The sequence below is a fragment of the Erythrolamprus reginae genome, chromosome 5 (assembly GCF_031021105.1).
Source record: "Erythrolamprus reginae isolate rEryReg1 chromosome 5, rEryReg1.hap1, whole genome shotgun sequence".
Taxonomy (NCBI): domain Eukaryota; kingdom Metazoa; phylum Chordata; class Lepidosauria; order Squamata; family Dipsadidae; genus Erythrolamprus; species Erythrolamprus reginae.
The window spans coordinates 58095068-58107190 of NC_091954.1; the positions used below are offsets into that span (position 1 = coordinate 58095068).

At 37.3% G+C, this 12123-nt stretch overlaps 1 protein-coding gene across 1 annotated transcript in view; it reads left to right on the plus strand.

The window, feature by feature from the left end:
- The window catches only part of LOC139168595 (guanylate cyclase 2G-like), a 59288-nt gene that overhangs the window by 46492 nt on the left and 673 nt on the right, over positions 1 to 12123 (plus strand). Inside the window, exons 13-20 of the mRNA XM_070754219.1 lie at positions 903 to 1071; positions 2352 to 2507; positions 3803 to 3980; positions 4784 to 4924; positions 6897 to 7089; positions 7253 to 7427; positions 9571 to 9669; positions 11904 to 11995. Of these exons, the coding sequence (XP_070610320.1) occupies positions 903 to 1071; positions 2352 to 2507; positions 3803 to 3980; positions 4784 to 4924; positions 6897 to 7089; positions 7253 to 7427; positions 9571 to 9669; positions 11904 to 11995 (1203 nt within the window). The remainder of the gene's footprint in view (positions 1 to 902; positions 1072 to 2351; positions 2508 to 3802; positions 3981 to 4783; positions 4925 to 6896; positions 7090 to 7252; positions 7428 to 9570; positions 9670 to 11903; positions 11996 to 12123) is intronic.

The following is a 12123-nucleotide window of genomic DNA, read 5'->3' on the forward strand; positions in this document are numbered from 1 at the left end:
CCGGAAGGTGAGGATGGTGGGACAGTGTGAATCTCCGGAGGGAGCTGATTCCAGAGGGCCGAGGCCCCCACAGAGAAGGCTCTTCCCCTAGGTCCTACCAGCCGACATTGTTTGGTCCACGGGACCCTAAGGAAACCAATTCTGTGGGACTTTACCGGTTGCTGGGATTTGTGCGGCAGAAGGCGGTCTCAGAGATAGTCTGGTTCTATGCCATGTAGGGCTTTATAGGTCATAACCAACACTTTGAATTGTGTCCAGAAACAGATTGGTAGCCAATGTAGTCCGCGGAGTGATAGTGAGATGTGGGCATTTCTTGGAAGGCCCAAGACTGCTTTGCACGGCTGTATTTTGGGCGACTTGAAGTTTCCGAACACTCTTCAAAGGTACCCCGTGTAGAGAGCATTGCAGTAGTCAAACCTCGAGGTGATAAGGGCATGAGTGACCATGAGCAAAGACTCCCTGTCCAAGTAGGGCCACAACTGGTGCAACAGTTTGTCTGATTGTGCTGGTTTGTGATGACAACTACTGTACAGTATATAATAAATGTTCTTTTTTTTTTGTTCAGCAATAAATGTGAATTCTACTTCACTGAAAAAAAATAAGACACCCCCTGAAAATAAGATGCAGCACATCTTTGGGAGCAAAAATTAATATAAGACGCTGTTTTATTTTCGGGGAAACAGGGTATGATTAAAGTGAATCAGAAATTGAAATCTTGCTGTAGTTGTTCATGGTAAATATTATTGGTATATTGCTAACATCCTTTGTTTAGTGTGATCTACTGATTGCTGTAAGAGTCATGCAGCTATCAGTAGATTATTCTCCCTATCACATTTATATCTTTGTATTTCTGTATTCCTTCTCTCTCATGCACATCATACACTCTGTATGTTTATTTTCAGGGTATGTTCTTCATCCACAACAGTCCTTTGAAATCTCATGGAAACTTAAAGCCTACAAAGTGCCTGGTAGACAGTCGCATGCAAATCAAGTTATGTGGTTTTGGCTTATGGGAATTAAAATATGGAAGAAAATCTAGAATAATAACAGAGGAAGATGTAAACTATGCTGGTAAGTGCCCTATCTAATTAGGAGTCCAAAGAGCATTAACCATCTACTCATTTTGTTTGTAACATCTCAATATTTAATTTTTTTTGGGGGGGGGGAATATATTGAGATTATGATGTGCAAGTAAGCAGATACTTGCCTTGTCAGATCAGTTTGTTGCATCAACTACCATCCTGTTCTCTATGAGATAGGTAGGTAGGTAGGTAGGTAGGTAGGTGGGTGGGTGGGTGGGTGGGTAGGTAGGTAGATAGGTAGATAGATAGATAGATGATAGACAGACAGACAGACAGACAGATAGATAGATAGAGAAACAGAGACAGACAGACAGACAGACAGACAGACAGGATAATTTTATTGTCACTTTGAATGTACACTAACTGCCATACATTAAAATGAAATTTCATTGCATGCAGCTCTCCAAGAGTCATCACATCCAATATACACTATGTAAACATGACAAAACAAATGCATAAATAAATACAAAATTATGCACATTCCCACATATTTTATATGGCATAGAGAAACAACACAGTCTAGTTCAGATGTAAATATATACATGGTGAGAAAATGAATCTAGCCAGTTTACCATACAGATGGCATAGGAAACAAAGCTGTTACAGAATTTGGTAGTTCTGCTAGAAATATGTGGGGTCTCAACAATGTTTTAAGCTCCAAGTACATAGCGCTTATAAGGACTATCCTGAATAACGGGAAGCAAGCTTCCTATAATCTTTTCAGCTGTCCTTACCACTCTATATGGACTTTCTATCTGAGGCACTGCTGCTATTATGCATTACTTCTACTCTCCCAGTGATCCATTGGGATAAAATATTAAACTTTACCATTATCATTAGGACCATAAAATCTAATGAAATCAGAGCCTGCTTGCTCTGAATGACCCAATCCAATGCTCTTTTATATAGGCACGAAGAAAATGGCAAAAGATAAGCTGAATGCCTGATAATTTTCAATGTGAACTTCCCAAATTCGTTGTTTGGACTAAAGTGCAGCTTGCATATCCATAGATTTTTACTTTAGGAAACATTGCAAAACAATATTCAATAATCTTACAATAGCTGTATAATTAAATTATTTCAGAAATAAGCAATAATCAGATACAAAGAGTTATTCTTCAAGATCACCAAAACTATCTCATAATTTTTCACACTTAGGATAAAACATGAAACATTAAAATATTGCATTAATATAATTAGTATTTGAAACAAGAACTCTAAATGTCCATATCCTATTAATCTGTTCACGTTTCGTTTGTTTGTTTGCAGATTTATACTGGACAGCTCCTGAATTGCTTAGAATGGAAGAGTATCCATTTCATGGCACCCAGAAGGGTGATGTTTATAGTTTTGCTATTATTATGAGAGAATTGATAAACAATCATGAGGATGGTCCCTTTCAAGATCAAAATAGGAGTGCAGAAGGTTCTCTTTTTTTCTTCTTATCATGAGAAACTGTACAATTCTGCAACATTGATAGAAAAAAAATGTTTAGACACATACACACATAAACATTTATAATCGGTTTATATATATGTATGCATAGGAGGAGGACAATTTGCAGCATATGTAATCCAAAAGTCCTTGAGTATATAATGTACTCATATTTGTCTGCTAGCTAATCTACACAATAGATTTTATTTTTTTTAAAGAATAGTACGCATCCCTATACTAAAGCTTGTTTCAGGTTTTTAGATAATTCTACCTGAACCTGTCAATTCAGATGACATAATTCAATTTTTCCATAAGGACAATCATATGTTAAAGCCAAGCCAAACCATACACTGTATTCCAAATGAGTTTGTTTCTGCCTTTTATCTCTTTTCCTACATATTTTTATTCTGATAAATTGCTGCCCTGCACCATTCCTTTTGCATATTTATTTAGAATAATATGATTCTCTTTAATATATCTTTGCCTGTTGATATGTTTCTTTTCTAAGCTGTAGAAGGTGTTGATCACAAATAGTACAACATATACAATATTTATTTATTTTTTTGCCAGGAATGCTATGAAATCATCCAGTTAAATGCTGGTATACAAACCCCTTTATAAACCATCTGTAAAAGTGCTTGCTGAAATCTGGCCATTGTGATATTGAATTTCAGCAACAAATTTGGGAGCTATGTTAAAGGAAGCTTGATTTTTTAAAAAAAATAATAGAAACCATTTGAAATAAGATATACATATTATTATTTAAAATTATAGGACATTCAGGCCTGTTCTTTTCTTTTTTTTCTTTACAAACCCTATCTAAGCATTCCACTCCCGTTTCCTGGTTATTTTTTGAAAGAGAAAAACTCAAGTTACATTAATGAAAATTAGTTGCTTTGTCATTGAATCTGCATCCTTCAAGAAAATAGATGCATATCTATGGCTTCATCTAGTTTACAAAATTTGATCCACAAATTATAGTAAGCCAACCAAATAGCATTATGGTTTAGCATGGATTTAGAAACTATCAGATCTGAGATTTTAGATGTCAGTCTTCTAATTTGTTACTTCTTTAATCTGTGCTAAGTTATAAATGCAATTTGGTTGATTTTGACTTAATGCAATCTGTTATTCATTTATTTGTCACATTAATATGGCAACCCATCACGCAAACAAGTGCCACATACAACACATTATTACAGTTTGAGTCATGATTTATGATTTGATATTTGATGAAAAGCAGAATGCATAATACTTTGAAATCTTGCTGTGTTCATTAATTCCAGAAATAATAAAAAGAATCAAGGACCCTAAGTCTTCTCTTCCGCTACGACCTTCTCTTTCAGTAGATAAATGTAATCTCAAAATAATTGAACTGTTGAAGGCATGTTGGGATGAAAATCCAGAAAAGAGGCCAACATTCTCTGGGATAAAGACAGCACTAAGAGACGCCTGCCCTGATGGGTAAATCAAAGTACTTCTGTTCACTATTACTCTTTATTTTATATGGAAGATGAAGATACTTCAAATCTTAAAGTGTTGGTTTCTTAATGAGGATACCAAATACATAATGAAAGAAAGATATATAGCTCAGCATTCTTTCAAGATTGCCTCTCCCAAATCAAGAAATGAAGTTATTTGTAAAGAGGAATTCAAAGGTTTATTATTTTTGTTTTATTTAAATGATTATTCAGCAATTTTGTAACCAGTAGTGTTATAATATTAAAAGAGTCTGTCCAAATATGGCTATATATGTAAATATCCCTTATTAATAATAATTAACCAGTACATCATCATCATCATCATCATTATTATCATCATCATCATCATCATCATCATCATCATCATCATGATTACATAGCCATCTTTGGACACACTCTTTTGATAATGACATATCCTTGGTTAGAAAATTGCATGGACAGTACCAAAAGGCAAAACAATATGATGCTGGAAGATGAGTCTTTTAGGCCAGAAGTGGTACACAATGAACATGAATTTGGGTAATTTTATTAGCTATTATCTGATTTTTAGGTTTGGAATATATTGGGGAATAAAAGTATCACCAATACATTTAAAACTACTGGAGAGTTTCAGTAGTTTTAATTAATTATTGTTATGTTTGTCAGGCTGCTTTCAATCTTTAATAATGATACAGAATAAAGAGATTTTAAAAGTTCAGAAGCCGTAGCACGGTCTCCTACATGATACTTCTATAGAATGGTAAAGTAACTTTCATTCAATATTTGCTTTTTGAACACTTCTTAAAGCCATTTTAGTATCCTAGACAACATGGTTAATAAACTGGAAAAATATGCAAATCATCTGGAAGAAGTAGTTGAAGCAAGGACAACTTTATTATTGGCAGAAAAAAAGAAAACTGAAACACTTTTATCAGCCATGCTACCTAGGTAAGGGAAATCTTTCACTCTTTTTCTCCTTTATTTCTGAGTAGATTGTCTACTTGTTTTCATCCTGCACAATAGGTCTAGCCCCAAGCCCCAAGGTATTGTAGAGTGTTTTTGTTACAATTCCAGTTCTTTTCTCTTTAATAATTAAAAAGTATAGATCACAGAGCAATATTTACTCAGAGGTCTGAGGGCATGAGAATGAATGTAAGAACAAATGGATTGGTAGACACTACTTTTACCCTTTACTAGAGATGGGTTCCTCCCAGTTTGGATCGGTTTGCCCAAACAGGTTACAGCGACATCATGTAACCAGTTCTGTCAGTGCTGGTCTATGGGCACCACCATCTCTTTTATTTGTTCCTTCATTCCTTCATTCCTTCATTCCTTCATTCCTTCATTCCTTCATTCCTTCATTCCTTCATTCCTTCATTCCTTCATTCCTTCATTCCTTCATTCCTTCATTCCTTCATTCCTTCATTCATTTGACTTCTATGCCACCCAATCCCAAAGGACACAGGGTGGCTTACAACATAAAAACACAAATACAATAAAAAAGAAATCAAAACTGTAAATCCCAATTTAAAAAAACCATAACTCAAGCAATCCAGGCAACATACATACAATGTTTTGATTTTTTTTAAAAAAAATGGGAGGGTGATTCCCCCCACTCTCCCCGGGTTTTCTGCACATGTGCAGAAGCCAAATTTCTGGCACTCCCTTGATGCCACTCCTGGGCTCATGTAGACAAAGAAGCCCGCCGGTGCTTTCTCCCACAGCATTTTTTAGATTGGGAGAACCCAAAGCAGAGCCTTACCATGCACTTTCCCAGGCCCCTGAGGACCACCCTCCTGGAGCGCCGCTCCTGCCACTCTGGAACTTTCCTCCTGCCATTACTGTTGCTGGAACTCCCATCAGGATTGAAGGCAGGCAAGCATGTCAGGGCCACCCAGGTGTGGGGAAGGAAACTAACAGCCCTCGTATTGAAATGAAAACCACTCCAAACTGAACTGCAGAAAATACGACTTCAGCAATAGAGTGATCAATCCCTGGAATGCATTACCTGACTCTGTGGTGTCTTCCTCAAACCTCCAAAACTTTAACCTTAGACTGTGTACAGTCGACCTCTCCCCATTTCTAAGAGGTCTGTAAGGGGCATACATAAGTGCATCAATGTGCCTACCATTCCTGTCCTACTGTCCTATTTCATGGTCTACATTAATCCTCGGTCTAATTTTAATGTCTCCTATAATCATTTTGTTTTGCTGCTCTCAAAAATTTATTGAATGAGAAGAGAGAGAGAGAAAAAGAAATGCATGAAGAACAAGAGGATAGAGCTTCCCACCTTTAATTTGTCTCAATACAACTTTTTGCTAGGTTTTATCCAACAGTGATTTTAATTCTCTTTCCCCTACTTTTGGCATCTGACTCCCAATAGATTGTCTAATGTTTACCTAGTGCTGAAAAATATTTCCCAGCCTGGGAACAGCATTGGCAATTAAGCAAACTATGTACTGTGAAGATTCTGCTACAGTAATGTACAGTAATGTACCAACCTATGCCATCCTCTTAATCTGGTTGCATTACAAAAACACTAGAATGATAAAAAAAAATATTGCCACCACAATGGAGCATACAAAGAGTCTTCCTTTGAAAATCAGTTGGTAGCTATGGTAGCATTCCCATGCTGAAACTTGATCCTTTCTTTCAAATAAATCTCATTTAGGTTAATTTATCAGATTTGCAGGTGGAAATCCTGACTTTTGCAGTACACACATTTTCTAAACAAATAACATTATTACTGTATTGTAAAGCTATGTCTCAATTATAGTCTGTGGTAAATAACTCCAATCTTGAAGAACCATGAACTATCTTGTTATGGGGATGATAAATTGTATATAACTTCCATGCTTTTATGATTTTTAAGAGTCTTGAATTAGAGGCAAAATTCATCCCCCATCCATGTATGTTCCAGTTTTATAGGAGAACAACTTGTTGCTGGAAAATCAGTGGAACCTGTAAGCTTTGAATCAGTCTCCATTTTCTTCTCGGATATCGTCGGCTTCACTAAGTTATGCTCCTTCAGCTCTCCCCTGCAAGTCGTCACTCTCCTCAATGACTTGTATAGTCTGTTTGATAATATCATTAAAATATATGATGTCTACAAGGTAGGGAAAAAAACCCTTCCCCAGTAAAGGATATTTGTATCATTCCTCCCAGCAGCCATAAAAATATACCGTAGCCACAATTTTCCATACATATTATCTTTATCTGAAAACTTTACCTGAGTTCTATATATCTAGTGCAAGTTATGACTTTTTTTGCTTCTAGGTTGAAACTATTGGAGATGCCTACATGGTGGCTAGTGGCCTCCCCATTCCCAATGGGGCAAAACATGTCGAAGAAATTGCCACTATGTCTTTGCACTTTCTCAGTGCAATTATATCATTCAAAATCAGGCACTTACCTAATGAGAAATTGAGGGTGCGAATTGGAATTCATACAGGTGAATAGTATAAGTCTCTTTGGACTTTCAGGTCTTAACTGAATTGACCTTTTGTGAAAATGAATTTATCATATCACATATTGCTCACTGGCACAGAATCAGCAAACACTTGCAACACTTCTTCCTGATTTATTTCAGATAAACTGAGTTGGAAATGTCCTTTAGACTTAAACCTACACTGTTATATCCCCCCATTGCAAAATTTCCTTTAAGATAATGATCTTTGATAAACTAAGAAGAATTGCTTATTTTATTGGTTATAATTCATTATTGATCTCTTAGGGTGTTTGTTTTATAGGATATGAAATGATACAGTATAAAAATTCGTTGTCTTTATCTTTTCTGTCTGTATTTTAAAGAGACATTAAACTTTTAAGTCAATACTAGATCCCATCATGAGATATGTGCTTGTGTTCTAGATGGTCAAAATATGAAATGAGTTAGAGCATTACATTTGATGCTTGAGTAATCTGATCACTTGTTTCTGATTGTATTGTATTGTATCATATCGTATCGTATCCTATTCTATTCTATTTTATTCTATTCTAGAATGGAAATCATATATATCATATTAAGTAATGGTTTAACTACATTATAATGTATTGAAGTTGGCTATAATACATGCTTTATTAACTCGTATTCACATAAAAATCCAAAAATCAAACAAGCTATAATATGTCTTGTATGATGACTTGTATGATGTGTCAACAAGTCACTGGCTGAGAGATGGTATTGAGGGATGGTAGTCTTTCTTGCCATCCTACTTCCAGATGTATGCTGGTATACTCTATATCAGGGATGTCAAACTCATGACATCATGTTGTCATCATGTGACATATCTCAGCTTCCCCCCTTCGCTAAACTGGGGGCGGGGGTGATCAGCGTATGATGCATCTGGCCCATGAGCCACAAGTCCACGGAAAGGGGCGTCATACAAATCCAATAAATAAATAAATAAATAAGTAAGTAAGTAAGTAAGTAAGTAAGTAAGTAAATAAATAAATAAATAAACAAACAAACAAACAAACAAATAAACAAATGGATGGATGGATGGATGGACGGACAGACGGACGGACGGACAGACAGACAGATAAATAAATAAATAAATAAATAAATAGGTTTGACATCCCTGCTCTATATATTCTGAGGAAGAATGGAGGTCTACATTTTCAAATGTTGTGATTATGTCTATCTGATGCTATAGTATTAAGGATATAATTATTTATATGCAGTATTTCATCTATGTCCTATGTTACAAAAACAACTTTACTAGTATTATATAGGGAATGCACCAGGACATTCTTTGCATTATACTTGCCTGAACCATTCACATTTTTTTTTCCAGAAGAGTTTAGCTGCTGAACAAAATAAAAGTTATCTTCTGCTGGCAAAACAAGTTATTAAATGGATTTTAATTGGATTCCAATTGACTTATATTTTAACCCCTAATGCTAGGTGTCAGGGTTCCAAGTAACACACCCAATGACAGAAAACTCTGAGGCTTGAGTTTCCTCAAAGCTCCACTTTATTAGAGATGTCATATTGGCACCTGAATATGAAGTTTTCCACATCCAAAAGAAAGTTCAAGTCCTTCCCCCAGCACCCACACATTCATCACATTGTCCAATCAATGCAGCGCCCCATCTGGAAATGCCTCCCATGAACACCTGTCCCGGTGCAGGGCAGAATTACCTTGACTCTTAAAGAAAGGAATGTTATTATGACTATATTTCCCCCAACACAAAATCCTCCCTACCAGTTTCCCACAGCACTAGATGTGGCAGGCATGAAGATCCAATGACCAAGATAGTTTTCAGGCCTGGCACTAGCTATGTAGTAGCTGACTGCAGTGGAAATATGGTTAACCTAATCCATATTCTTAATAGACTTATACAACTTTAGCTCTTACATTTAAAAATTATTTCTTCGATAAATACTTCAGAAATAAGAGCATTTTGCAGAATAGGAAAGCCACTATAGTTGAGAAAACAAAATATATGTGAAAATTACCTATTCCAATATTCAGATTAGATGCCCTAAAATCCAAATTTTATTTCTACATTTCAGTAAGAAATAAAGCATGGCCGAATCTTATATGCCTTTTATGTGTGGCTGAAGTAATTTTTGATTTTCATTGTTTCAGGCCCTGTTGTTGCAGGAGTAGTAGGCATCACAAGGCCACGCTATTGCCTTTTTGGAGACTCTGTGAACACAGCCTCACGGATGGAAAGCACCAGCTTACGTATGTTATCATTTCTTAGAGACAAAATAAAAGGCTGATGTAAACCATATGTGTGTGTGTGTGTGTGTGTGTGTGTGTGTTCTTTCTTTTGGATCACCCTGGTATATTGAAGGAACGTCACAGCTCCTTTTTTGCCTCTAGGCCCAATCCAGGGCCCTTTCAAGGCAGTTAATTTATTCATAGCCAACAAACTATGTTCTATATGTATCACATGTTTTTGCTGAATTTTTAAAATTAAGGGAGACTAGGATAGCACTATTTCGGCCTTGTTCTGGCCTCATCAGCTAGCCATACCCTTACTGGGATTTGATCCGGCAGTTTCTTCCTTGTAAGGCAGAGAATTAACCTCTAGGCCACCAGATCTGATCCCTTCAGCTTTGTACCAAAGAGTACTGAAATACTGCATATATATATATATGTCTATAGGTATATAAATGGATGGAAGTAATTGCTAATAAATTCTTACACTGCTGAGAAGTTGCTGAGAAAGAGTATTATTTTTATGTTCAGGTAGTGTCATTCATCCCATTTATTTAACTAGGAAAGAAAGACTCCTGCTCAGGTGCGAAGACAGCGTGAGGCTCCACCTACCTGCCCGGTTGCCACCCTTTGGGTTCTTTGACCTTCTGTGCATGCACAAAGTATTCAAAGTAAAAGAACCCAAGTGGCAGCATCCGGAAGGGTGATGGAACCTCCCGCTTCCTTCATGACTGGCTCTCCAATGACTGACAGGCACGAATGAACTGAGATCATTTCCCCCCTGGTCCTGCTTCATTTTATTCCCAAGAGTATACTTTACTGAGAACAAAGTTATTACAGATTAGAACTGGCAGCATCTGGCAGCTTGGTGTGAAAGCAATGTAATTAACTTTCCCTTTTACCCATGTCCCCATTATCAGTCAATATTCAGTTAAAAATTCTTTTGAAAATGGAATTTGGGCCTTTCCAAGCTCCACACTCCTTTTAGAAAAATTGAGAAAGATTTCAGATTAATTCTTAAATATGAAGACCACCTGAATTGCAATCAGGTTGACAGATGGACCCTAATTTGTAATTAAGAGTTAATAGGTGGGGGAAATGTTATGACAGAAAACTGTTTAAAGTAGAATACAGTAATACCTCATCTTACGAACTTAATTAGTTCCGGAAGGAGGTTCGTAAGGCGAAAGGTTCGTAAGATGAAACAATGTTTCCCATAGGAGAAAATGTAAAAGCGATTAATGCATGCAAGGGCGGGAAAATGCAAAATGGTGCTCCGCTGGGTGCTGCCGCCCGGCTCTCACCTATTAAAACAGCCGGGGGGCTTCTTGGTGTTCTCCCGAACCCGAACCCGAACTTTTGCCGAACTTTTCGGGTTCAGGAGGCCGCCGAGAAGCGCCACCGCCCACCTGTCACCTTCTGAAACAGCCGGAGGTTCGGCAAAAGTTTTGGTTTGGGTTCGGGTTCCAGAGGCCGCCGAGAAGCGCCCAGCTGTTTCAGAAGGTCTTCATGACGTCAAAGCTCCGCCCATGGAATTCCCTGTTGGGATTCCCGACCTCCGTTCTAGCCTCCGGATCGGTTGCAAAAACGGCGCTCCACCAGGCGGCGGCGCCCGGCTAGAACCTTCTGAAACAGCTGGGCGCTTCTCGGCGGCCTCCGGAACTCGAAACTGAACCTGAACTTTTGCCAAACTTCTGGGTTCGGCGTTCAGGAGAACACCGAGAAGCCCCCCGGCTGTTTCAGAAGGTGACAGGCGGGCAGCGGCGCTTCTTGGCGGCCTCCCGAACCCAAACCCGAAAAGTTTGGCAAAACTTCGGGTTCGGGTTTGGGAGAATGCCGAAAAGCCCCCCAGCTGTTTTAAAAGGTGACAGCTGGGCGATGCCGCCCAGCGGAGCGCCATTTTGTGATCTGTGGTTGGTTCATAAGTCGAAAAAAGTTCGTAAGAAGAGACAAAAAATTTCCGAACCCCGGGTTCGTATCTCGAAATGTTCGTATCACGAGGGGTTAGTATCATGAGGTACCACTGTACTTTCAAACACTTTTCATCAGAGCATTTCCAGGAAAGCTATGGCAGACTGAAGATGGGAATAAAATGCTGAAGTTTGTATTTGTCTTAAAGAAGATGGAATAATTTCTTTATATAAGTTTTTTCTTTATTTTTTCTTTTTCTATATACTTTTTTCTTTTTTTCTATTTATAAACTTTGATAAAAATATTTAATAGTTAATATCTTAATATCCTTCTCCATTTCTTAGCTTTGCAAATCCATGTTTCTAATACTACAGCAAATGCTCTTCAAAGAATTGGTGGTTATAATTTGCAAGAAAGAGGAACTATAAGAATAAAGGTATGCCTTCCATAGAATCAAAGAATAGCTGAAAAGGGGAGAATGTTAGAATAATAAATCATTAAAAAGAGATTTAGCAAGCCAAAATGCAATATATTCTAGCCTAGTGATAGTAAAGAATGTGTGCA